Source organism: Brachyistius frenatus, unplaced genomic scaffold, assembly GCF_029030835.1.
Source record: "Brachyistius frenatus isolate BFR_SWC_R1_liver_20210118 unplaced genomic scaffold, ASM2903083v1 Contig_438, whole genome shotgun sequence".
Classification (NCBI taxonomy): Eukaryota; Metazoa; Chordata; class Actinopteri; family Embiotocidae; genus Brachyistius; species Brachyistius frenatus.
In genome coordinates this window covers 132,070-159,910 of record NW_027211037.1, presented here as the reverse complement: position 1 = coordinate 159,910, position 27,841 = coordinate 132,070, and the positions used below count along the sequence as shown (strand labels likewise).

The 27,841-nt window shown below is 40.1% G+C and overlaps 1 protein-coding gene and 1 non-coding gene across 2 annotated transcripts; both read left to right on the top strand.

The window, feature by feature from the left end:
• The first annotated feature begins 1,297 nt into the window (after nucleotides 1-1,297).
• trnal-cag (transfer RNA leucine (anticodon CAG)) lies at nucleotides 1,298-1,380 on the top strand. Its single transcript has one exon. It is a non-coding gene; the product is annotated as a tRNA-Leu (tRNA).
• A 7,131-nt stretch (nucleotides 1,381-8,511) lies between these two features.
• Nucleotides 8,512-25,198, top strand: rp1l1b (rp1 like 1b). Its single transcript, XM_069725702.1, has 5 exons — nucleotides 8,512-9,000; nucleotides 11,805-11,972; nucleotides 12,209-13,742; nucleotides 14,802-14,999; nucleotides 15,726-25,198. The coding sequence occupies exons 1-5, from the start codon at nucleotides 8,512-8,514 to the stop codon at nucleotides 25,196-25,198; spliced, it is 11,862 nt and encodes a 3,953-aa protein (XP_069581803.1).
• Nucleotides 25,199-27,841: the final 2,643 nt, after the last annotated feature.

Genomic DNA, 27,841 nt, shown 5'->3' with positions numbered 1-27,841 from the left:
CGTATTCAGTATGACCTACAAGCAGGTACACAAAGACTGGATTGGAAGTCAAACCATTAACCATTATCTCAACTAAGTCTCAACTTAAAGTGTGACTCTTCATTTACCAACTGTATTGCAAAAGTTTAGAATGCAAATATAACCAAGCTATGACATGCTGCAGTAGTTTCATGATCATGTTCTGCATTTCAACTACTTCTTAACTCCAACATGAAGTAAACAGAGATGCAGCACTGGACAGGTGATAAAGTTATATTAGAGTATTTCACAACTCTGTTAAACACACTGTATGCACTTTAAGACCTGATCCTGTAGTTTGGTGAAATCTGCTTCTGCAGAAATATCAAACCGTTTGCACTTTCAGAGAGCAGATTTCCCAAGGTGTTTGAGGCAAGTAAAAAAAAATTACAGTAGCACATGATCTTTCTGGCTAACATGTGCCATTTACAAACTGGCCAATTTCTGCTTATGAGTGGGATTTTAATTCTGCAAGCAGAGCCTCTTGACTTGAAGCTATAATAAAAAATATGCTAAAACCACCATCAGTGGCATGTGTCAATTTAAATAAATAAACAAACAAACTCTGAATCCTGATTTATGTTTAATACAACTACTCCCTTAAATGACAAACTGTGCGAAATCCCAGTGTCAGTGTAATTCATTTAGTAGCACAAGATAAATATGAAGATAGAAGTGACAATAGTATAGATTAATAGGTAGATATGCATTGATGCATCAATCGATGGATAGAAAGAAAGATCAAACATTAAGCAACATCATAAATCAACAGAGAAAAATGTATTTCTCATACTTCTCTCTTCTTTTTAATTTTTTTAAAGCATCTTCGTGGCTCTTTTCATCGTAAATTACGACCTGGTCCTACTTTAAATAGATTCACTTGATGTAGATGCTACTTTTCAAAGCGTCAGCATGTGACGGACATGAGAGCAGTCGCAGACTTCAGCCGCTCCTCATCATAATCTCAAAACTCCAGTTACGCGTGTTTATCTCTTCAGAAATTCCCTGAGCCACTGAGCCAGGCCGTGTTTCGTACGAAGACTGTTGGTTTTCCAAAGTTATATCCATCAGATATTCTGTTATTTCAGACAGTACGTTAGATTCTTGTAGCTCCATCCGTGCATATTATTTTCAAGCGCGCAAAGATAAACTAGAGCAACCTTTATAGGCTGCATCCACACCATAAGAATCGTTACTAATTTGAACTCGAATATGACGTCAACTTTAGAGGGATGTGTGGAATTATTGTGGTTGTTTTTTAAGATAGCAAATTGTAGTTGTCAGGATGGCCGAGCGGTCTAAGGCGCTGCGTTCAGGTCGCAGTCTCCCCTGGAGGCGTGGGTTCGAATCCCACTTCTGACAGACTTTTTTATTTTTTATTTTTGTCAACAAAGTTGGTTGATGCAGATACCAATCATAACATAACTTATGCTCTGTTCATGTACATTTTGCGATTCAAGAAAATGATCTGTTTCCTTTGCCCGTTCCCAAACAGTTGATATTTAGTTTTATCTTAAAGAACTAAACAGCCTTACAAGTAAAAACAACAACAACAACAACAAAAGAATTTGTAAAACAATCAGCTAAGGCTACAGCTTGGTTTGATTACACTGAAGAAGAAACTGTTTAAGCACTTTTAGTTCTCTCTAATAGGATTCATGTCCTTGTGCCTTATCTTGGCAGACCGCTGAAAGTATGGTCATGCCCATAAATCACACCGGATAGACTTGAACAATGACATACTGTAAGCCTTGCACTGTATAACCACACTTGCACATGGTTGCATTTGCTGCTGCACTGTGCAATGCAAATGTATTGTCAATTTGAACACACGAAGGAGGATTGCATCTAAAATTGATGGCCCATTAAAGTGAAACAGTAAAATGCATTCAAATCTCTTTACAGTTTAACAATAAAAAAAAAAAAAATCAAATGCCACAACACATGGATAAATAAGGACATTTAAAGTAGCTCCAGAGGTTTCATTTAAGTACAGCAGGATTTGTCCAGAGCACACACTGCCACTGCAGGATTATGTAAATACCAGGCCAAGACAGCTTCTGTTGGTTATACTTAAACTCCTTCTGTGTGATCCTCACCTCACTGTGATAGGTAAAGGTTAAAGGGTGAACAGAGGTAAAGCCTGTCTATCAGATTGGCACAGGTTCTATATTGAATGAAAATTGCAGTGGCAAAGGCATGCATTTTTTACTTATAAGTTTGAAGTAAAATAGTTATATTTATTCACAATTAATGTATTCACAATATTTTATTCAAGGCAACATTATGCAACTCTTGCTGAACGATTACCATAAGTGGTAATCCATTATTACTTTGTAGTCCAACAGCAAGAAGGCCAACGTGGCAGCCTGTTTTTTTGTGAAGCTGTCACCAACGACTCATAGCCAGTTTGAGATTTACTCTAGTTCGACATCTTGCTCGCTCACTCTCTCTTTTTCTCTTAGCTTTCTCCTTCAACATCTTTTTCGGTTTCTTCACCTCTGCCATGATGTTCTTACCGAGAATAACGAGCTAGCCGAATACCCAGAGTTGGAGGTGGGTGATGTATAGTGATGAAAAGCGTTACCACTTTGCACGGGAGATCATACTCAGTCAACCCAAGTTTCATGATGCAAAAAACGATGTTCGAGGCGCAGACTGGGATTCAAAAAGTGCCATTATATTGATTAAAAATCAGTGTAACGTCAAAATGATTATGAAGTTGTCATTTTAAAGCAAAATAGCAACAACAACAAAAAATCTTCTTTAGGAACATCAACATTTGAAATCTTACAACCTTTTAATGTTAGCATGTAAGTGCCAGAATCAAAGTTGCTTGTATTTATTGTGAATTTTATGTACGTAAATTCAATGATGATTTAATATTTCATTATGGACATTTAAAGTTTAAAAAAAAAAAAAAAAAAAAAAAAAAAAAAAATTTACCTGAAATCTCTAAAGTCTAAATTAGTGCAATTACAAAGTTGATATATGTTACAATTAATGTACCTTGTAAGAGTGAGTATTTGTTACTAAAACTCAACCTTCAACTCTTAAATGCTCAAGTCTTAGCTTTTAACTGGGGCAATTAATCAGTGCTTCAACTTCCTGGGTGTATGCTTTATTAAGACTGTGACTTAATGGAGTCCTGTTGCACAGCAGGTTGCACACTAATTAGCCCTAATATTTAAACTGCAGCCAGGAGGAGGGAGTGCTAAGCCTGAGCATCAGTGCACACGTGTGAGCTTGACGGATGATGAGCTTCAGGGCGTCCTTCTGTGACTGTGATCTTAACTGCCTCCCAATGTTGGAGCCTAAACGGCTGACAGGACACAGAAATGCTAATCATATTTAATTTAATCTAATGTAGAGTACAGGTTCTGGGAAATCTTCTTCTGTGCACCTTAAGCTCTGATAGGCTGGCAGTAGATGAAGTGGTTAGTTCATTATTTGGTCTATCAAAGAACAGTAAAAGTCATTCTATGGGTGAAATATTTGGTTTAGAATTCATTTAATTAAAGCATAAGTAATCTCTGTCATAGTTGCAACTCCTCATGATTCCATTTAAACTGACTCAAACTCATCATGACCTCTTTCATCTGACTCTAAGGAGTGAGGGGAGGTGCCCTCCTCACACAGGAAAGCCCATGGTCAAACCTCAGCTGTTCTTCTGAGTCATTCATTTGCCGTCATCACACAGCAGAAAGGGAGGGTCTTTCTTTTATTTTGTTCCATGAGTTATCTGTCCACCTTGAGTCAACTCCACCCTATCATGACCCATCAAGCTCCTTAAGACGGAGGACATATGGAGCTCACCCCACTGAGTGTGTATGTGTGTGTGTGTGTGTGTGTGTGTGTGTGTGTCTGTGTAGGCTTCGTGGGAGTGGGTGCTCCTGTGACTAAGCCCTTCTTCATACTCCTGACATCATAGGGGGGATCGGGATGCCGTCTGTAAGCCTCTGATAAGGGTAACCCTGCCTGCGGCAGCTCCTCTTTGTCATTTTGAAGTGACTAAGTACTATTTAGACAAGAGAAATACAGTATGTAAACTTGCTTCACACGTCCATACCATTCACATGCAACACCTGTAGGTGGAACACGAATGATTAGCTGCTATTTGCGTTGTAAATTTGAGCGTTGCGACCATTTCGCATGCTCTGTCGCACCAGTCTGTCTGAGGAGACTGTGAGGAGTATGTGCCAGCAAGGCAGCTTAGATTGAAGTAGGCTAATTTTTAACGATACCATGTCACAGAGGTACTTTTAAAAAAAAAAAATTAAGTCACAGGTGCACAAGATTGAAGCCTCCCAGTTACCTCCACCAACCAGCGAAGTTGCAGTTTACATCCATGTCTGTCCTGACTAATATGTATATGTATATGTATATGTATATGTATATGTATATGTATATGTATATGTATATGTATATGTAGTGAAGGATTTTTTTACCAAAAAAGCTGATTGAGCACAGAGTTGTAGCCAGGACAGTAAACAATGCTTCAAATATCAATGTTGCTGCAAAGAAGTTACAAATTCGTTGATGCTTTACATACATTGTCAACCTGACAGCACAGGAGATCTTCGCAATCATCACAGTTGGACACCCAAGATTAGTGTCACCACTTTAGTATCTGACCACATGTGAAATATGTTCACAATCTCCTCTTCTGTTCCTGATTTATGGCATTGAAAAATGGACAGTGTTTTTGAAGAATGCTTTCATGTTGCAGTGATGCTGACCTTCGACTTTTTGGATCTAAAATGTCATCACATCACCGTTTTATCCCATTTGACATTTGTGTCATAATCAGCGTTTTAATTCATAAGCTATGGCCACATGTTTAAAGAGGCCACAGTGAGCTTTAACCTTCAAGCACCGAAGTCTAAAAAGTGCACCTCTGAGGATAAGTGAAAGTTTGTGCCAAGTTTGAGGAAATTGTCTTCGGGTGTTCCTGAGATATCACGTTCATGAGTTGGACAGAAGGGCAACCGGGGAACATAAAGCCTTTTTCTGCGTTTGAATGGGGTCGTATTTATCGTGCACACGAGAAGAGTCCATATAAACAGCCCCCTCGTGGTATTCCTGACGTTGGAACTCAAAATTTTCTATAAGCCTAAAATTTGTCAGCAAGTTTGTCAGCAAACACGTCACATGTTTGCAGACACTTACAGAAATGTCAAGGGGCCATGGAAATGTATTTTTCGTTTGATGTTAAGCTGATATATTGTAATTTTTAGTCATATAGGGTTTGTATTTATAACTTAGTGTATGTCAGAGGGAAATATTGATTTTATTAAGGGCCTCATCTTTTTGTCATGTCGTGCCTTTGCATTTCCTGCATTATGTTAGATTGTTAAAATTGCTGGCGTCTGTGGTCTCCAGACGCTGTCCACGTTGCCGCTGCCTAGCAACAGCATTTTTACGACTTTAACTTAGCACTTATGACCACAGATCTCGCCGACGCAAAGGCAAAGAAATGTTACGCTTTCTTGAGAATTGAAACAGCGAGAGTTTCTGTCTTGCTCACAAATTTGTCTCAGAAAAAGATGACTACATCAGTTAATCTCCCTTTTGACAGAGTCAAAAATCAGATGACATGTATGGGTTTGCTTTGACAATGATGGTTTTGATTTGCTTTTTCTTGACTTTTTTTCTTTGACTGTATTTAGGAAGAATCTTTAATATTTTGAATAAGTTGTAAGATTTTGCTCTACAACACATAAACAAGTAGCCAGTAGAAGAAGCCAACATGTAGTGCAGACACAAAAAACACTGCAAGACATAATAATGACTAAATGGACAATAGGTGACAGATAAAAGGAGTTATGCTTAGTCATAGACTGACCCCTCAGTTGATTTCTCAAAGCGTATTTAACTCCCTTTATGCAATGGTGAAGCCCAAGTCATGTGTCCAAAGCCTCAGCAGATTTCAGTCCAATCTCAGAGTGATTAGCCAGGCTTTTCAGTCTATCCTTAGCTTCCCATGTATCTGATTAGCAGGTAGGCCCGCTGCTGGAGGGAGGCTTTAGGATTGGTTTCTTGTTTCTTTGCTTGCAACAGTGCTGCTGTTTCTTTGGAAGTTTGCATCTGACATTCTGTGGTTGTAGGACTATTTCTTTTTATTTTTTAGTTTGTTGTCTTACTTTTTTGGATTATGGATCATGTGAGTATATTTCTTATACATTTTACATTTTGGCTGGACTCCTGTATTGTTTGCAAATTCATGTCATTTTCCATAACATAAATGTAACAACTGAAATGATGAAATGATAACGCAGTTGCACTTGCAGGGTATCAAATTAGTGTAGTATTTGCTGGGTAGGTTGTGTGTGTGATTCCTACAAAGAAAGGATGCAGCAATCCATGTTAAACTGAGTGAACACAGGCTGGCCGGATGCAATCTTTATTTTCCATGTTTGAACTCTTTCAAGAGCCTCAGTTGGCCTACACGACACCGCAGGGATATATTGCATTATTTTAGGGATTCCAAGGCCACATATGTTTCCTAGTTCTGGAGAATAAAGAAATACTTTCTGTATTTGTAATCCAGTGAGATGAAACAGGCACATGATTTGTTTGGCTACTTTGCAGAATAAGGATCCCAGACATTTTATTCAAATATGTGCATTAGGCAAGTTGGCAGACTAGAATACTACTATACAGTATTGTGAGTAATCTTTTCATACAAGTATTTATCTTCCCTGTACCAGTTACATTTGGATCAACAGTCCTATGTTCACACTGATAGAAGTGTCACCTGCAATGCTGGCATCCAGCTGAAAAGCATCTCAAAATCTTATTATTATTTTTTTTTTACAATGAAAAATGTTGTTCCAGTTAGTAGCCATTCCTTTTAGTGATTTTCTATCTAAATTCAGGCTTAACTTTGTTTCTGAAGTCACGAAATGAATGGAAACATATAGAAACATATGGGCAATGCCAGTGTTCAATGTCAGAAATCATACTGGAGTACCTTACTGCTGTTGGACAAAGATGACATGATTGATATTAAAGCAGACTGTATTTTCCAGAGAATGTATTCAAGACGCACACATCAATTAACTGGAATAGCATTACCTTGATAATCCTGGATTATGGAGAGCAGAAAAATCTTATATATCTAAGACAATCAAATGTGTTTGTAGGCTATAAATGGGTATAAATTCAACTCCAAATACAAAAGATGACATGTCAGAATATTTACAGAAATAAATTATTTTTCCATTCACTGCCAAAATGTTCAGCTCCAGCGAACAGTGTCTATTTTACTTGCATGTCCACAACAATGTTAATACAAGAACAAGGACAACAGCCAAACCTGTTCTTTATAGTTGTCAGTCAAGCTTAGCCTATTTTACCATTTACAGAATTTTGCAGATTTTTTATTTGCATTTCATAGTGGGCTTCATCCGTTTCTCATCGGGCAACAATTAATTGTCTTTACCTCCATGTGTTATCACAGTAAGAATGCATTGTGCTTTTTGCAGATATTTCTGCTTTTTATGAGTAATCCTTGCATTTTTAATTGCAGTCGAAGCTGGCTAAGACTGTATTTTCTTCAGTGACAGGGACAATCACTGACGTAATGTCCACTTCCACTGCAAGCAGAGACTTAAGCCTTTTATTTTAAGTCACTCGGAGGATTTATTTGTGGCTGTATCCTCATTATCCCTGTCTTCATTTACTCTTTGATCTTCACAGCAGTCTGCAGACATGTAACAACCCTGCTATGTGTATCCCACTTTAAATTGCGTGTTAGGTATAGAAAGCAAATAAAAAAGTCTTTGGCCCTATTTCCAACAAAATAAATGACCACAAGGTTAACGTCTGTTAAGATTTGGAGTCATTCAGGTCATTGTGAGATGGCTAAATCTTGACCTGAAGAAACCTCCGGAAAAGTGGCTAGACATATTCAGAATAAAACAGAAAATTCAGTTTCTTTTCAATTTGTATAATTAGAGTTAAGTTAACAGTAGATGCAATGTTACCTGCAGACATTTAGGTGTCTCTTTGTGAGGATTTTATTTTTCAGACATGCCGGTCAGGCCTCATTTCGGTTTTGGTATTATTTTAGACTAATTAAAGAAGAAGCAGGGAAACCATGCTTGGTTAAGAGGGAAAGCTGAAATGGACATTTAAGTGCAATTGGCAGTAGATTGTCTTCATGCAGGTTAGAATTCAAAGTTTCGTGAGAAGAAAACAGTAATGTTTTTGTTAATTTTTCCTTTGCTTCCAACACCTATCGAACATAAGTACTAATTTTCAATATAGGGAAATAGCATTAAGGCACAGTTTTGCTCTTTAACGTGCTCTATTTTTTCAAACTCTCTTTTAGTCTCTGGGGTGAGCGGGAGCCATGCAGATGTGCTGTGCAACACCTTCCTCAAGGCAGCTCAAGAGAGACATGACAAACCTCTGTCATTGTTTTCCCAAGCTGCCCTGCCCACTTCTTCCATCCTTCATCTAGAGTACAGACAAAACCATTTGCTCAAAATGTCCTCCCACAAACGCAGCTTTCAGTGCTTCAACACTATATGGGAAGGCTCCCACAAGTCCTCCCTCCCCTTCAAGCATCATAGCACCCGGCTACCCAGGCTCCCCCAGCATGGCATAGTGGCCCATCAACCTGTAGATGATTGCTATCTTTGTTCTGAGTATAGACATGCCCAGGCTCTGGAAGCAGTGGAGACTCACCTGTCACCCTTTTATCACACGCACACACCGTATCACCACCATCATCCGCCCCAGTATGTTATCAGAGAGCCGAGCATGCCAGAAGAGGCCCCGCTGGTTCATGCACGCCATATACATCATCACAGATACAACAAGAAGGTGGTGCTGCTGAAGAACAGCGACCCCTCATTCAAGAGGACCATCGTGTTACACCGCAGGAGTCTACGCAGTTTTGGTCTTTTCTTGGAGGAAGTTTCTGAACTCATGCAGTACCACATCAGGAAGTTGTATACACTGGAGGGACGTAAGGTAAGGTCATAAACACCCGGGCCGTTCAGTTTATATATCCTTGTTTCCTGGGCATTCACTTTCAACATTTTTGGGATTACAGGGGTTGAATAAAACTTCATACTTTTTTTGTTGGGAAACTTCTATTTACAACAAGAAGGTTCAGTGCTTGACCCTAAATAAATACCTTCCTTTGTATTTTACTGAATTGATAAGGATGGACGAATCTGAAATTAACTGCATGAGTTGTTTCCTCTGTATTAATTTGGCCTTACTCTAAAAGCATGTTGGTTTTAAAGTATCGTTTAATATTGCTGTTATTCATCCCTGAGAATGAAGACCAGAGTGAATCTGAAATTAACTGCATGAGTTGTTTCCTCTGTATTAATTTGGCCTTACTCTAAAAGCATGTTGGTTTTAAAGTATCGTTTAATATTGCTGTTATTCATCCCTGAGAATGAAGACCAGAGTGAAAGAGAGGCCTCTAGTGACAGGACGGATGCCCTAAGTCCAACCTGAGAACTAGTCAAATGCACAGTTTGAAGTTGAATTCATTTCAGGAGGGCGCTCAGCATGTTTATGGTTTAGTGTTACATATGGAAAATATGGTACTGTAACTTATTGCACACAAATGCCAACATGTCCTGCAAAGTTTCAATGTCCAGGATGGACTTTCAGAATAAATTAACTACATCATAACTTCTCAATTAGTGGTATTTTAAAGTTATCTTCTTAAGCTTAATTCAAATTAATTGTTATAAGAGCAGTGCATTTGTTAAAGTCCTTTATAAGAATAGGTCATTAATAGTAAAGGATGATTTATGCTTTATTAAAAAGCAAAAATCCCATTCAGAAGAAGTAATGAGTTTGACTGCTTCAACAAGAAAAGTGCAACTGACATTTAAACAACAAGAACATTCATAAAAGATCATTTTCATTTAGTTCGCACTGAGTAGTTTGTTATAATTCAACTGAAATGGGATAAATATTTTGTGTGTGTGCATGAGGGAATGAAATGGGGATATTCCCTCACACATACATTCAGATTGTGGATATCTCTCCAAAACCCATTAATCTTGGTCAAATCAGAGCTATTTTTGAGAGAAGAGAAACAGGTCAACGTTGAAACTCCCCTACTTTGATACCAGAGGTGTCTCAGAAATGTGTCTTCCACCGTGGCAATTAATTATGTTCACCTGGGCTTTGTGTGACCACAGATGAAGCCATTCATCTGCCTTAACCAACAGCCGATTTAAAATTCAAAACTGCACTGTCATCAAAACCAGCTGCACATAAGCGAAATGAAATCAACGCAACAGTCAATATTTCAGGCTACATGTTCTCACGGCATTTTATAGCTGTCAGTCAACTAGCTGCAGTGTTCACTATTGAAAACTTGGAAATAAAATAAACAGGAATGGCAGCATTATATACATGTTATTTATGACTAGCAATAGAAATTAAACACACATAGTATAGAAGCCATTAATGGCCTTTCTGTCATTGTCTGGGGGATAACATGTATATCCAAACAATGGATTTTTCAACAACCCAGTGCTGTTTGAAGGGGTTTCACACGAGGGGTTAACAGAAGAAGTTTAATCCTTACACCTAAAAAGATGACATGCTCCTTTGAAATCTAAAAATGTAAAAAAAAAAAAAATTGTGGCAACTTGGAGAGTCATGGTTTTTATCAAACAATGTATTGTGTGGTTAATAGTATGTAATCAAATTACTTCTGTTCAACCTCTGTATGGTTAACATTTATCTATTCAGGTTAATCATCTGTACGACATTATACATTTTAGGAGTTTGGGGTATCCTAAATCATAATAAAGCAGTGTGATTATGCTGTATTAACAGATTACAGCTCTCACACCACTGCTTTATAACATTTAGTTGACCTCTTCCAAGCACTCAGCAGACCTGCAATACACAAGATGGTTACAATGGCAGCTCATCACTGCGGGAACGCACTGTCATCTGGTGGAGTTCCCCGGAGATCATCCTAGATTAGGATAATTATCCGGTCTTGACTCGCTGCTTGACTCACAGCCGTCTTATGCTGGATGGTCCCAACCCCATTCAAATAGTTTGATCATAACATTTACAGTTATTTGGAAACATTTCTCCATAAATATGATCTTTTTTTTTTTTTTTTTTTTTTTACTAATGATTGATGTTCAATAAAGGAACAACAGTATCTCATCATTTAGAAGACGTTATTGAATAATATTAAAAAACAAAAAGGAGATACTCAATTTTTTTAAAACAGGTTTGGTCCATGTCCAAATTTCACAATGATCACATTTTCATAAATATGCACTCTATTCTAGGGGCAAAATTTATATTGCTATATTGGTATCGTTGCAAAAGTTACCCTACTCATGGCACTTGTGAACATGTCTACATCAATGATGGACATCTGTAAGGCAAAAACTATGCAACTGTAATGAGCTGCACATTTGAGCAAGTTGAGTAAAAAAAAAATGCTTGTTTTCAGTATGAAAAGTACACGATTTTTTTCAAAAGATATGGTGAGCAGTTTTGAATGTTTGAAACTTTTTGGGATCAAAAGAAGAGCAGGCAGAAACCCCTTCACCTGTACAACATGTCTTTTTCCTCAGAGGGCTGTCAACATGGTGGTTTTGAAACTAAAATGCAGTTATTGAGTCTGTTTTTTAAACAGACTTGCAGTCTACTGAAATATATCAATTGCTACTCCCAATTTATTCATACTAAAGTATTCCTTACAGGAAATAGCAACAAATTGTTCAGTAGTAAAAACTCTTGTTTAAGTGATACTTTTTGCTGTTTTGTTTCAGATTGACAGTGTTCAGAGTCTGCTGCAGTGCCCCACTGTGCTCGTCTGTGTGGGACGGGAGCCTTCTCACCCTTTGATTGTGGAGAATTTTCGGAAAACATCCAATGACAAGCTTCCAAAGCTGAGTGGGAAGTCACGTTCCACTGACGGACACGAGAGTAGGAGAAACAGTTTATAATTTTCATGTTTAATTTCTAACACAATTTTTTGCTTTAATATTCTTTCAATTATTAAGGTGTTGTAATCCCAAGTGTTACCTCAAATCAAACAAGTCATTTTGTTTTGTATCTATTTAATTCTAATTGATTAATACAATAGTGCATTAAATGATTTATGTCCACCAGAAGCAAAAGAGGATTAATTTGATGTATTTGTCTTCTTTTTATTATCTCTCATGGCTGGATGGTAAACCAAGGACTCACTGCAAAGAAAAGTGTTGTCCATCCAAGCGTGGAGTCTGACAACAGAGCTGCCAGGCAGTTAGTGTCATCGGACAAGTCAGTACCAGATGGAACTGACTCTCCAGATAATGTTGATTCCTGCCTACAGACTGATGACGGAATAAGAGAAGATGACATAGAGAAACGGGTCTGCATTAACGAAGACGGCAGTTTGTCTATGGAGATGAAAGTGCGCTTCAGACTGCAAAATAAAGAGACATTACATTGGTCGACAGAAGTAAAAAAGAAAACAAGCAGGAGCTCCGAGTACCTCCAAGGACACAGTAACCCCCATTTTACACAGGTTAAGGATAAAATCTATTCAGAATCTGAGAACATCTCTGCAGGTGAACAAGATGAGGCTTACAGCACCCAGCACTATCAAAGACATACAGCGGAGCCCCACTGCCCACACTGTGGCAGTCACTTCCAGGATTATGACATCTGGAAAAATGTACCAGAGACACATGGAGCGAGTCGCCGCATTCAAACTTCCAGCTCAAGTGCATCCTCACGTAAAGTGGTCTCTCGAAAGACCGTGGCTGATCAGAAAACTATGTCTAGATCAAGTGAAGACCTTATTGAACAAGTGGTGGAGAGACAAACTTGTGTAAAGGAGACTGTTGAGACAGCTGAAACTGTAGAGTACTGCATCATCAGGAGTGAGACTTGCTCACCAAGGTGTAATGTGCAGCCTGCCACATTGGACAACAGTGTGGCTGCTTATATGTATAGTGGCCCAAATGATCAGATCAATGTCGAAACCGCTCAAACCACAGAGCAAGAAGAACAAGCAGGACCTGTTACTTTTGCTTCCTCTCAAGTATTAAAAGACGATGAGGAGAATCAAAATGTTGAGGGTGACGATGTCCCACCAAGTGCTTCAAGGGCATCTTCTCGAAATAGTAAACTTGAAAAGGAAGAGACCACAAAGAGGGGAGTTTTGGAAACAGGATCTCTTGTGAAACATTTATCTCCGAGCCCTACAGACAAACGATCCAACGTTTCAGGGCACTCAAGCGAGTCAAGAAAATCAAAATCATCACATGCTTGTCACTGTGGAGTATCTGCAGGTGCCCAGGATGATACAGAAGGACAAAGCAAGACCCAAGCTGAAGAAGAAGGTGAGATCCAAAGAGATCAATCAAGTGCCATGTCTGTCAAATCGAATGCCTCTTGCAGATCAAATAAATCTAAAGAAATACACAACAGAGACTCCGAAGATGAAGAGGGGAAAAGATCGAAAAGTGCCATGTCAGTTCATTCAAATGCCTCGACAAAATCCAAATCTGGTATTTCAGATGTTGCAGCTGAAGAAACCGAAGAAAGAACATCCAGCAGAGAGTCTGCTGAATCTGAAAAATCTGTGAAGTCAGACGTGGCAGCTGAACAGCATAAACCTGAGGAGGAAGCTGAAGAAGATCGAGCTTTAAGTTCCATGTCATCAAAATCCAAAGTCTCTAATAAATCAAAGGGATCGAGAGTATCTTCTCTCCCAGGTAAAAAACAAGCTGAAGAGGAAACTGAGCAGAGGACAGCCAGTGCAATGTCAGCTACATCAAACCCATATGCAGCATCAAAATATGTAGTATCTGAGGCATTTGCAGAGCAAAGCATTGAAACCTCAGCTGAAGAAAATGAGAATGACACTGGCCTGAGAGCTCAAAGCGCAATGTCACAGAAGTCAAACACTTCTGCAAAATCTGGAAAGTCGAGAACTTCTGAAGCTAAGGAAAGTTTTGAGGACAAATCCGAAGACAATGTGCAATCTCCCGGTGTCATGTCACCCAAATCAATTACCTCTGCAAAATCATTTGAACAATTAATAGTTTCTGATCTTTCAATTGAGGAAAATCAAGTTGAAAACACAGAAGGTGAAAGAACATTGAGTGCAATGTCAGCAAGGTCTGTCCAGTCCAATTTATCTGCAACATCTAAAAAGTCTGGAGAATCAAAGAGGGCTAATCTTCATGCTAGAGAAAGTAATGACATTTCAGATGATGTAAATACTGAAGTGGAAAGTGAAGGAAGACCACAGAGCACAATATCAGTCAAATCAGCCAAGTCTGTGAAGTCAAATAAATCTCGTAAATCTGAATCATCTGAAGTTCCAAATAAAGTAGGGCATGACAGTCACCAGGATGGAAATGATGGAGAGCAAAATGAAGAAAGAGCATCAAGTGCCATGTCAGAAAAATCCACTGAGTCAAAAACATCTGTAATATCTAGTAAAGCCTCTTCGGGCTTTAAGGAAATCAATGAGGATGAGGGAACTGCAGAAAGAGCACAGAGTGCATTGTCAACTAAATCTGGCAAATCAAACGCCACTGCAGTATCTACAAAATCAAAAGCTTCTCAAGATGTTTCAAAATATAACACTGATATTCGTGATGAGGGAGATGTTGAACAGGAAACTGGTGGGAGATCAAGTAGAATGTCAGATAAATCTGCCAAATCAAACATTTCAGCGAGATCTAGTGGATCAAAATGCGGTGACGTGGCAGATAGAGAAAATAATACAGTGTGTGTGGAGAAGAGGGTACCTAGTGCACTCTCAGTGAAATCAGCAAAGTCAAATGTGTCTGCCAAATCAACACGGTCAAATATCTCAGCCAAATCTAACAAGTCAAAGCCCAGTGATGTTCCAGCTGATGAGGATGCTACCAGTCATACAGAAGATGGAGAAAGAGCCCCAAGCAACATGTCAAATGCTTCTGTGAAATCAAGAAGCTCTGCAATTCCTTCTGATGGCTGCGGTGATTATTCTAAAGAAATTGTTATTGAAGGGGAGACTGAAGGGAGATCAGTGAGCTCAATGTCGGTCTACTCAGTTAAGTCGGACATTTCTGCAAAATCAAACAAGTCCAAATGTTCTGTCAAGGACGGCTCTGAAATCCTTAATGAAGGAAATGACAGGGAGAGCACTGACAACAGCCCTGAAAACAGAACACCATGCAGCATGTCAGCCACACATGTTTCTGAAATGTCTGCAGAGAGAACAGTAAGTGCTTTGTCTGCTAAATCAGCAAAGTCACACGCTTCTAAAAAATATTTCAAATCAATTACATCTGAAGTTTGTTCTGGCAAAACTAGCCCCATTGAAATAAATGATGCAGAGGAAACTCAAGAGAGAGCACAGAGTGCAATGTCAGACAAATCTGCAAGGTCAACTCATTCTGCAAGATCGACCAAGTCAAAAAAACAGGATGGTCCACCAGAGGGAAATGTATGTGATGATGAAGAACGTGCTCCAAGTAATTTGTCAGTCAGATCAGGAAAGTCAGCAAAGTCGAATGTTTCTACAACATCTAAAAGATTGAAAGTTTATGAAGTTTGTTTGGAAGATGAGGTAGTCGATCCTGAGGAAAGAATTTCAGAAGGGGAAAGTGAAATCAGATCAATGAGTTCAATGTCTGCCTTGTCAGCTAAGTCAAATAAATCTACAAAAACAAATAGGTCAAAATGTTCTACTTGTGCTCCAGCTGAAGAAAGCTTCCAGATCTCTGATGAAGAACATGACAAAGAGCAAAGTGAAGAAAGAGCACTGAGCAGCATGTCAGCCAAATCAGTCCAGTCACATGTTTCTGAAAGATCTGTAAAGTCTGCAGAGAGAGCTCCAAGTGCTTTGTCTGCTAAGCCGGCAAAGTCACACGCTTCTTCGAAATCGGTCAAATCAAATGTTTCTGATGTTCAGTCTGGCAAAAACGCTGGCATTCCTGAAAAGGCAAATGGTGAAGATGAACCTCAAAAGAGAGCTGAGAGTTCATTGTCACACAAAACTGCAAAGTCAACTACTTCTACTAAGTCAAAAGGACTGGACGTTCCAGTCGAAGACCAAACATTTAATCAGGAGGAATATGAAGAAAGAGCGCCTAGCAATATGTCTGCCAGATCAGCAAAATCAGCTAAGTCAAAGAAATCAAAAGCTTCTGTCGCTGCTGAAAAGGTAAATGAAGATGAACACAATGAAAGCAGATCAGTGAGTGCAATGTCAGTGAAGTCAAATATTTCTGCAAAATCAAGTCAGTCAAAATCTCCAGCAGATGTTCCAGCTGAAGAAGGCAGACCATGGTCACGAACTTCTACAAAGTCTATAAAATCAAATGCCTCTAAAGTTCCTTCTGATACAAATAATCCAGAGGAGAAAAATGATGAGGGAGAAACTCAAGACAGACCAGAAAGTGCAATGTCTGCAAAGTCCAATAAGTCAAATGTCTTGATAGCCCCAGCAATAGAAGCTGCTATTGATTCGGATCATGTGGAAAGAGCTGCCAGCGGCATGTCAATCAAATCAGCTAAATCAGACAAGTCAAATGTTTCAAACAGATCTAAGAAATCAAAAGCTTCTGACATGCCTCCCGAAATTGGTGATGCAGAGAACGGAGGAAGAGTGAGCTCAATGTCTGAGTCTAATATTTCTGCTAGATCGAAAAAGTCAAAAAGTTCTGATGTTTCAGCTGCTCAAAGCTTTGAGAACCCCAACGAAGAAAAGGACAAAGAGCAAACAGAAGAAAGAGCTGCAAGCTGCACGTCAGCCAATTCAGGTCAGTCTGATGTTTCTCAAAGATCTATGAAGTCACAAGGCTCTGGTGTTACTACTGAAGATGTGAATGAATATGAGGAAACGTCAGAGAGAGCTCCTTCTGCTTTGTCAGCCAAATCAGCTAAATCAAATTCTGCTGAAGGTGGCTCTGGGAACACAACTGACATTTCTGATGAAAGGGATGGTGAGGAGGAAACTCAAGAGAGACCGCCGAGTGCAGTGTCATCCAAATCCACACAGTCAGCCAGGTCTGTGAAATCAAGTAAGTCAAAAGTCTTTGATGTGCCAGCTGAAGAACATGTTGCAGAGGAGAGAGCCACTAGTGCCATGTCAGGTGTATCTGCAAAGTCAAATGTCTCAAGACCATCTCAAAGATCAAAAGGTACATTCCCAGGCGAGGGAAGTGCTGAAGAACAAAACACAGAGAGAGCACCTAGTTGCATGTCAGCTAACTCCGCCAAACAAACTGTAGAGCGAGTACCAAGTGCAGCATCAGTGATATCAGCAAAGTCAGATCGTTCAGGGGTATCTAAAAAAGCTTCTCAGGTCTCTTTTGGCAAACCTGATGAAGGAAATGATGGAGGAGAAACTGAGGAGAGGTCGCCAAGCCACATGTCAGCCACAGCCAAATCAAATATTTCTGTATCAGTATGTGACGTTCCTCCAGAAGACAGCAATGCAAATGAAGAGCAAAGTGGACAAAGACCATCAAGCACCATGTCAGCTAAATCAACCAGATCCACCAAATCAGTACAGTCAAATATTTCTGCTAAATCTAGTAAAACAAAACCCTCTAATACTCCAGGTGAAGAACATCATGAGGAGAATGAGGAGAGAGCACCAAGTCCTACCACCATCAAATCAGGGAGATCGAGGAATTCAAATGCTTCAGCAAGATCCAAGAAATCAAAAGCTTCAGAGGTTTCTGCAGGAAAGGGTACCAACGTCACTGATCAAAACACAGAGGAAGACACTGAGAAGAGAGCAATCAGCCCCTTGTCTGCCAAATCAATAATGTCAAATCTGACATCAGTCTCTACAAAATCAAAATCTTCTCAGGGTATTCAAAGATCAGGGAAATCAAAAGTATTTGAACAGGCAGCTGAAGAAGCAGTTCAAACAGAGAGGCCTCCAAGTATTATGTCCATAAAGTCGAAAACTTCTGCAAAAACCTCAAAGTCAAACAAATCTGGAGTTACCCTGGGTGAAAAGATTGGATATGATGAAGAAAATGCTGAAAGAGCCCAAAGTGCCATGTCAGCCAAGTCAGCTAAATCAATAAGTTCAATACAATCACAACCATTGATAGCCCCCCAAATTTCTACTCGAGAAAGCCCTGAGTATCAAAATGAAGGCAACACTGAGGAAGTATCTGAAAGAGCACCAAGTGCCAAGTCCAAAAAATCTAAAGCTTCTGATGTTCTCGCTGATAACAATGAAATGGACAGAACACTTACCCCTGTAACAGCAAAATCAAATCGATCTGACGCATTCACCAAGTCTGAAGTTCCTGCTGTGACAATTGAGGAAAGTGAAGACAGAGCATCTAGAGCAATGTCATCGAAGTCCAAAGGTTCAGCACGGTCAAAAAAGTCAACAGCATCTGCGAATAAAGGAGAGACTTTATGTGTGAACTCAGGTATGCCCAATACACCAAAAAAATCAAAAGTAGCCAATGAAGATATGGAAAGCAAAGAGGAGTTAAAGGTGTCTACAGTCATTGATGGGTCTCCTGAGGAGAGGACCAGTGTTTCTAGTGATAAGAGCATTTTTGTCTCCAAAACAAACAAGTCAACAAAGCAGGACCCGGAAGAAACACTTGTCGAAGATGTATACAAACCAAAGTCTGTTGAAAAATCAGCGACATCAGAGACTTCTCAAAGTACTCAGCAACCGAAAGGAGACAAAAATGAAGTCATGTATCACACAGAGTCAAGTGAAAGTGATTTGTCACAAACTCTGTCCAGTTCAGATCTTGTCAAAGAGATATGTGAGAATCAAGTAGCTGAAGAATCAAAATCTAATGTGTCGAAGCCGATGACAAATGATGAATTGGAAGCTACACATGCTGAGGGGAGTGTCACTGATAGTAAAAATGACAAAAGCAGCAAACACGGGCAGAGGAACACAGATGCTGAAGACTTTAAGCTTGTCCCATCTAGCCTACCCAACGTATCCCCTACTGAGGTCGTTAATGAATGGCTGAAAACAATACAAGCAGAGGGTGACACATATGACATCGAGGAATTGAACGGAAATTGTGATGGACAAAAAACTGAGCTCATGACAGAGGAAATTGCCAGAGTGGAGGATAATGAAAACAATGATGGCGCTGCAGCTGAGAATCCAAAAGACACAAATGAAGGAGATGTGATAAACAGTGGCCCTGATAATGACCGCCAAAAAAGCCCAGAGGCACCAAATGAAGATAATAACTCTGCTCAGAAAGATGATGCCGCAAAGGTATTTAACTCATCCATACAAGTGATGAAAGTACTTTTAAATCCAAAACTTGACAGATGTAACAGTTTACCAGAAATATCTCCAGTGTATGGACGTAAGCTAAGCACTGCAGCTGGAGGTCTTTTGGATTGCCTTGTGAAGCTGCAGTTAATAGACCACAATCCTAAAAATGCAAACGAAAAGGATAAGAGATACCAAGAGCTAATGAATGTTCTTCAGTCTCTTTGGCTTTATGATCCTCCAGAAAATGAACGTGTGGTTAACAAAGATGATCACCATTCGCTGGATGATGAGTACAATCACACGTCATCCTCTGGTGTGGATGTCAATAGCGGCTCCACGGGTTCTGGGAAGAGTAGTGATGGTGTAAAGAGTAGTAATGATGTGAGTGCTGATGTGTCTCAAGCACCCACCGGTGATATGTTCAACAAAGTACAGAAAATCTGTGAAGGCGAAACAGAAGCAGATACTCAATGGAGATCTGAGAGAGTAGAGGAAATATATGAGGAAAAACAAAAAGAAGATAATACACCAAAAGATGAGACAATTGGAGGCAATGAAAGTCCAACAGAACTATGTGAAACACTGCCCTCCTCAAGCAAGAGTTATAGAAATGACAGCAATGGCCAAACACTGTCAGACGAAGTTGAAACAAATTGTCCAGAGGATAGTTCTCTTCTCATCCAAAAAGCCAGAAAACATCCTGATCCTGTCTGGGTTTTAACCTTATTGACTAAAATTGAAAAGCAGTTCATGAAACATTACACCAATGCAATGAAAGAGTTCAAGATTCGTTGGAACTTGGGAGATAATGAACAGCTTGACGTGATGATACACGAGCTTAAAACTGAGGTTCACAAAAGAATCCAAGCGAGCGTCGACAGAGAACTGAGGAAAATTCAAGCTCGAGCTGGCATGCCAAGACCTCCTAAAGAGGCGATGTCCCGCACTTTGACAACACAAGCGGAGGAGAGAAGACAAAGACTGCTGACCATGCTCCAACAATCAGTTGAAAAAAGCGAGGACTCAGCAACAGGGACATCTTTCAGTGACCAGCGCAGTGAAAACAATGATGGACACTGTCCGTGTGAAACATGCAACATGAATACAACATCTGGGCCACCTCTTGTGGAAGAAGTTGTGCGAACTGCCCCTGTTGTCATGGACTTTGACCTCAAGAGAATCCTGGTGATGAAGCTCTGTGATTCAGCCAATACACAGGATATCAACTACACATCTCACTCTGGGAATGACTGTGAAAATAAAGCAGCAGAAATACTTGTAGAAGAAGTTATTTCTGGAGCTGTAAAAGAAATGGAAGGAGATGAAGTACATCAAGTCACTGAAAATGTTGCATTTGCACCAGATGAAAAGGAGGTAGATGATGTATCTCAAGATGCAGTTCAGGAAGATGGTTCTGAAAATGACACAATAAAAGAATTGTCTGTTGCTGAAGAAACAGTACAAGTCTTTTCTGTAGATAGTAAAGAGGAGATAAGCAAAACGGAGGATGATGAGTCAGAAAATGAGAGTGCAGACTTGGGCACAGTTGAGGAAGAATTCACACTAGAGACTGTGGGCACAGCTGAAGACAAGATAATAGAAGCTGAAACAGCTATTGCCAAAAATGAAACTCCAGAAGATGACACTGAAGATGCAATCCCTGCTGGTGAGGAATGCAAATATGAGTCCAAAGAAGAGACAGCAGACAAAGCTGAAGATATATTTGAGAGAGAGATTGATGAATCCCCAACATGTGAGAATGAAAATGCAGCTGAACACACTGCTGTGGTTACGACAACGGAACACCAATCAGATAAAGAAGACGCTGCAGAAGAGATTTCTGCTACGGGGTCAGAGGAGTCTGAAGATGAAAATGACAGCACAATCTTGGAAGACAATTCAGCAAAGGAACTGACTGAGGAGGTAACTACTGATGATGAGACTGCTGGAGAAAAAAAGATTGCTGTCTCAAGCAAAGATGAGCTGAAGATGACTTCTGAAACTGTTGAAGCTGAAAGCACAGCAGTAGAGACCAGTGTAGCAGCCAGTGAACATGAACCTGAGAAAGACGAGGCTGAGGAAGAAGGAATAGTCAGTGATGGAGAGAAGATTCCAGCCATCAGTGCAGATGAGTCTGCAGATGAGATCACAGACACAGCCAAAGCTGATGAATCGTCAGACGAACCAGATGATGTAGCAACAACTGAGGATGAGGCAGCTGCAGAAGAGACTGCTTTGACAGCCTCACCTGAACATGTATCTGACCATGAAGATGAAGATGAAGATGAGGAGAACGATGCCACAGGTGATAAACCAGCAGAAGAGGCAAGTGAAGATGAGCTGGTGGCGGAAAGGGAGATGGCTGTTACAAGTGAGGATGAAGCTAATGAAGACCCTGCTGAAATTGCCACAGCTGAAGATGACAATGCAAAAGAAACCGCAATGGCAGTCACAAGTGAACAAGAATCTGACAAAGATGAGGCTGTTGAAGAAGGGATAGTCAATGAAGAAGGGGAAGTTCCTGCCATCAGTGCAGATGAGTCTTCAGAAGAGAACAATGGCACAGCTATGGCTGATGAATCATCAGAAGAACCAGTTGAATTAGCTACAACTGAAGATAAGATGGCGACTGATCACGAATCTGACAATGAGGAAGCTGGGGAAGCAGGGAAGGTGGATGATGAAGAGGAGACGGGTGCAGCTAGTGAATCCAATTCTGCAGAAGATTTAGAAGCCACCACAAACGAGGATGAAACTGTAGACGACAACGATGCCACAGGTGATGAACCAGCAGAAGAGGCAAGTGAAGACGAGCTGGTGGTGGAAAAGGAGATGGCTGTTACAAGTGATGAGGAATTTACAGAAGGTGCTTCTATAGCCACCACAGCTGAGGATGAAAACGCGGCAGCAGAGACCCCCATAGACGCCACAAGTGAACATGAATCTGAGAAAGATGAGGCTGAGGAAGAGGGAAAAGTCAGTGATGAAGAGAAGATTCCAGCCGTCAGTGCAAATGAGTCTGAAGATGAAAACAATGAGACGGCCACCGCTGATGAATCAGAAGACCAAGACGAAGCAGCAGCAATTGAAGATGAAAAAGAAAAAGAGATTGCACTCACAGGAGAAAGTGAATCAAAGGATGAGACTGCTGAAGATGAAACTGCTGCAGAAGGAACTGACAATGAGGATGCTGCTGAAGCAGAGAAGGTTGATGATGGAGAAGAGAGTGGTGCAGCTAGTGAATCCAATTCTGCAGAAGATTTAGAAGCTACCAAAAATGAAGAAGAAATTGCAGGGGAGAACAATGCCACGGGTGATGAACCAGCAGAAGAGGCAAGTGAAGACGAGCTGATGGTGGAAAGGGAGATGGCTGTTACAAGTGATGAGGAATTTACAGAAGGTGCTTCTATAGCCACCACAGCTGAGGATGAAAACGCGGCAGCAGAGACCCCCATAGACGCCACAAGTGAACATGAATCTGAGAAAGATGAGGCTGAGGAAGAGGGAAAAGTCAGTGATGAAGAGAAGATTCCAGCCATCAGTGCAAATGAGTCTGAAGATGAAAACAATGAGACGGCCACCGCTGATGAATCAGAAGACCAAGACGAAGCAGCAGCAATTGAAGATGAAAAAGAAAAAGAGATTGCACTCACAGGAGAAAGTGAATCAAAGGATGAGACTGCTGAAGATGAAACTGCTGCAGAAGGAACTGACAATGAGGATGCTGCTGAAGCAGAGAAGGTTGATGATGGAGAAGAGACTGGGTCTGCCAGTGAAGATGATTCTGCAGGAGATTTAGAAGCTACCAAAAATGAAGAAGAAATTGCAGGGGAGAACGATGCCACGGGTGATGAACCAGCAGAAGAGGCAAGTGAAGACGAGCTGATGGTGGAAAGGGAGATGGCTGTTACAAGTGATGAGGAAGCTAATGAAGAAAACACTATGGGAGCCCCAAGTGAACATGAATCTGATAATGACAAGGCTGTGGAAGCAGGAATGGTTGGCAATGAAGATCAGACCTCTACAAAAAGTGAAGACGAAAACACTGTGGAAAAAGATGTTGCTGTCGCAAGTGAGGATGAAGCTGAAGATAACAATGCAGCAGAAGAACCTGATGTTGTAGCTACAACTGAAAACAAATCTGACAAAGAGGCATCTGTAGAAGGTACCAGTGCGGATGAATCGGATGACAAGGAAGCAGCTGAAAATGTAACTGACGATGAAACTGCTGAAAAACAAATTGCTGTCACAAGTGTAGATGAGATGGAAGAGGAAGAAGGTGAAGTCACCAAGGTTGAAAATGTTAACGCAACAGAAGATGTGGCAGACACAGCTGAACATGAATCTGACAAAGACCACACCATGGATAAAGGGACGATTGATGATGCAGAAGGCACTACTACTGGCAGTGAAGATGACAATGCAGAATGCTTGGATGCCTCCACAAATGATGAAAATTCAGAGGAGAACGATAATGCAGCCAAAGAACCATCTGAAGCAGTAACAAGTGAAGATGAAAAGACGGAAGAGAATGTAGAGACAGACACGGAAAAGGAAAATTCAGGTGAAGAGGAAATCAAAAACACTCATGAAAAGGAGATGAGAGAAACAACAGATGGAGAAGAACTTGACAACCATGATAATGTAGAGACTGATCCTGAATTTGCCAGAAAAGAAAGCCCCAAAGCTGTGACAGAAAATGAATCTGAGGAGGAAAGCAATGAATCAGCAACAGATGAAAACGAATCTGCAAACAATGCAACAACAGACATAAGTGAAACCACAGGACAAGAGGATACGTCAGAGATCACAAATAGTAACGATTCAGGGGAAGAGCATTCAGAGTCCAAGCCTGAAAATGACATAGAAACTGCAGGGGAGGATGAGACTGCAAAAGAAACTACGGATTCACACGAGACCTTAAGTGAGGCAGGACATGTGGAGGAGGGATCAGCTGAAGAGTGTGACATGACAGACTCATGCGAAAAAGTTGCAGAAAGCAGTGCTGCTGCCATAGAAGGTGAAACAACTGGAGAAGAATCTGAAGAGGAGGAATCTGTAAATGAAAGTGAAAGGGAGGCCGGGGCAACCTGTAAAGATTGCACAGAAGCTGTAACAACAGGAGATGAGATTGAAGGACATGAAACAGCAGCGAAAGAGTCTGGAGAACCTGAAATATCCCAGAATGAGATTACTGATAGTGATTGCAGAGAAGAACCTGGAGCAGAGGGGGAATCTGCAGAAGAAGAGGATGGAGAAGTTCAAACAGTAAGGGGAACATCTACAGATAAAACAGAGGATGAATCTGCACGAGATCAAAAGATTGTGGAGAACGCCGAAGAAGAAGAACGTACAGGCGAAGAAAGTGACTTAACTGACAAGCGTCAAGGGGGGACTCATGACGAAACAGAAGACCCTGACGCCGTGGTGGAGCTGAAACCAGAGAAAGATGAAGATGAAATATCAGAAATCAAGGAAATCAAATCAGAAGAAGATGCAGACGGAGATGGTGATGATCAAAGAGAAACAAATATCACGCAAAGTGAATGTATCAGTGTCCCAAAGGGAAGCTGCGATTATGATGAAGACATTGCTAAAGCCTCTGAGAAAGAAGATGAGGATACCGAGACACCCAATGAAGACTGGAGTGAAAATGAGGGAGATTCCGCTGATGGAGAAGATGAAGCGGAGGAGGACTCAGAGGAACCAGAGGAAGAAACTGATGATGGACAGGTGCCTTTTGTTACAAGTGAGGCAACCAGTCAAGACACATCTACCAAAGTAGTCAGGGAAACATTGTTAATGCCACTTGAGACTTTGATCGAAGTCAGCGCTGAATCTGAGGACGGCACTTACGCTGATGTTGAAGATTCTGAGACTGATATAAACAGTCCAGAAGAAGGGGCAAGCCTTGAGTCAAAGAGTTTGACAAAAGATTCTTCATAAGTTGACTGTTGACTCTGTCAAAGCTATGTAGAATTGAGAGAGAGTGGGATGCAGGAGAAAAATGAGGGTCTTAAGTAGATACTGGGAAGAAGAGAGCTGTTATAGATACTGCAAGTAGTCAGCAGTTTAAAGTTATTCTTGTTAATTTTAGTCATAAAGTGGTGGCTGTGGCTCAGATGGTACAGCGCGATGCTCAATAATGTTAAGGATGGCAGTTTAATCCGTGGGTCCACATGGTGAAGTGTCCTTGGGCAAGACACTGAATCCCAAGTTGCTCCCAATGGCAGGTGAGCACCTTGCATGGCAGCTCTTCCATCGTCGGTGTGTGAGTGGGTGAATGGGAGGCGAAAACTGTGAAGTGCTTTGAGACCTTGGAAAAACCAAAACCATTTACACAGTCAGATCTTCCAGAGGATACCTACCAACACCTGTGTCGGGAAGAAAACACAGGATCACTGATCTAGATTGTTCTGATTTCCAACTGTGAATTCCTAGTAAACAAGCCCTAAAAATGACAAGCACTTTGCTTCAGCATTTCTAATGCGACTGAATGAGATTGAACAGCTGCACAACTACTACTCATACAATTGTATGAAAAAAAGAATCATGAAAACTTGAATGTATATACTGTATGTAGGGGATTTGCAAAGCTTTTATGAAAAGCTAAATGTACTTTCAAGAACTGTGAGTCATAGAGTATTTGTTTCATGTTACTTACCTATTGCACTTATGAGCCTTAGACAGAACATGACACTAATCATAAACTATGGTTGGCTGAACATGATAGTATCTGACTGTTACATTAACGACTTTAAAATGTCACACTTTCACATATACTGTAGGTATTCTTAAAATTGCTGGAGTATATTTACACCATTTTTGCTGCTCAACATTTTTTGCTGGATTGAGAAAGTGTCTGGATGTATTTTGTCGAACTAAATTAATTCTGGTGGTTAAGGTATATCTTTTTCTAGTTAATATTGTTGTTTTCTGGAAATCCAGAATCCAGAATAAGATAATATTCATTCTGAATGTATCATGTTCTATTGTGCGGGTACAGTGCTGTTAATGGCAGCATTTAGCTTTGGATCCAAAGAGCAAAAAACTGGATGATAATTAACATCAGTGGAAACATCTTGTCAATACCATCAGGCTACTGCATTTAAGCTAAAATTGGTTGGTATAATTTGATGAACACCTCTGAAAAGTAACATGCAGGGTTTTATGTATCATGACATGCTATCCTATTGTTCTGTATTTTAGGCCATTCAACTGTGTTTATCAGTAAGAAAATATGTTATTCTCTGTGCTACAGAGTTTATTTCCTTTGATGAATGTACTGCACATACTGTCTCTGAAATTAAATGTACTTGAAAGTCCTTTTGGTAGTCTTTTTTTTTTTTAAAACACATCACTCAAAACAAAAAATCTAAGCTTTGACAACAACATCTGAGATTTCAACTCATAAACAGAGGCTTTGTACCCTCTTCTTTAAAGTGTGCAATAAAATAACATATTAATGATCATTTTACAAATCACTTATCCAGAGCATAAAAATGTGTCACTATACAAAGACACGTGTATTGCACAGGTGAAAAAGAAAAATCCATAAAATGCAGCTTATCAATTATTATAAAAAATATTATATTATTATTATTCTTACAGGATCAGAGCCTTTTTTATATTTTTTTTTATTAAGAATCAGCAGAGCATTAAATTCGTTAGTAATGATGGGTTGTTTTTGGGTTGCTATGACAAAATAACACGCATGCCTATCGTCCCAAAAATGAATACGTCACTTGAGACTTAACAATTTACTCTACCATCCTAGAAAATTCTAAATATAATTGATATTGCATATACAATTTCTAATAACCTCTTTAGAGAGGTACAGTATGGTAACTGGATGTGCCTGGGGCCATCTATGGAGACTTTTTTTTTTCCCATTCTCTTTCTATAGTGAGCCCCATTAGACAGACCTGATGAATGTGCCCTTCTCAGAGTTTCCATTCACAGTCTCCTGTGGTCATGTGACACATAATTGGTGTCACTCTGATTGACTGCTTACCACCAGTAAGAGGCAGGTCTCTATTCTCAAGCTTTCTTCTTATTGAAACAAGACCATGGCCTGAAGCCTCTGAGGTCCTTCCTACTCCAAGGGATGTCAACATGCAACATTCCCCTGCTCCACAAAGGAACACTTTAACTCAGGAGTTCAGTATGCGGAGTGTGCTTCTTCACCATCTCACCATTAGTTAAGAAAGCACAACCACTAAAAGATGATTGCTGTCTACCAAAAAGCAACTTCAAGTACCCAAAGTTGACTTATTTATATCCTGTAAGCCTAATAACCGCCAATACACTGAAGACACCAGACACCAGTCCCTTCTTGTAATACTACTTTGTACATCAAGAAGCAATAGTGAGCCGCCGTGGCGTCCACTCTGCATTCACTCCGAAAGTTTAGTCAAATTTTGTCTATTGTTGCCTTGCCCTGGCTTTTTTTTAGTGAGAGATGACTGTAAAGTTAGATTATATGAACCTAGTATTGGATAAGATGAAAAAGAACTGACCGGTTAAGACACTTAACTGATCACTGATCAGCCTTTTGCTGGCTTATCTCTGTTTTTAGCAAGACCATAA

What these genes read in the sequence shown, in the direction of transcription:
- rp1l1b (XM_069725702.1), top strand. Translation starts at nt 8,512, where the DNA reads ATGTCCTCCCACAAACGCAGCTTTCAGTGCTTCAACACTATATGGGAA. An exon ending in GACACGAGAGTAGGAGAAAC is followed by an intron (nt 11,973 to 12,208) that starts AGTTTATAATTT and finishes CATGGCTGGATG; the next exon opens with GTAAACCAAGGACTCACTGC. An exon ending in GAGAGTATCTTCTCTCCCAG is followed by an intron (nt 13,743 to 14,801) that starts GTAAAAAACAAG and finishes GTGCACTCTCAG; the next exon opens with TGAAATCAGCAAAGTCAAAT.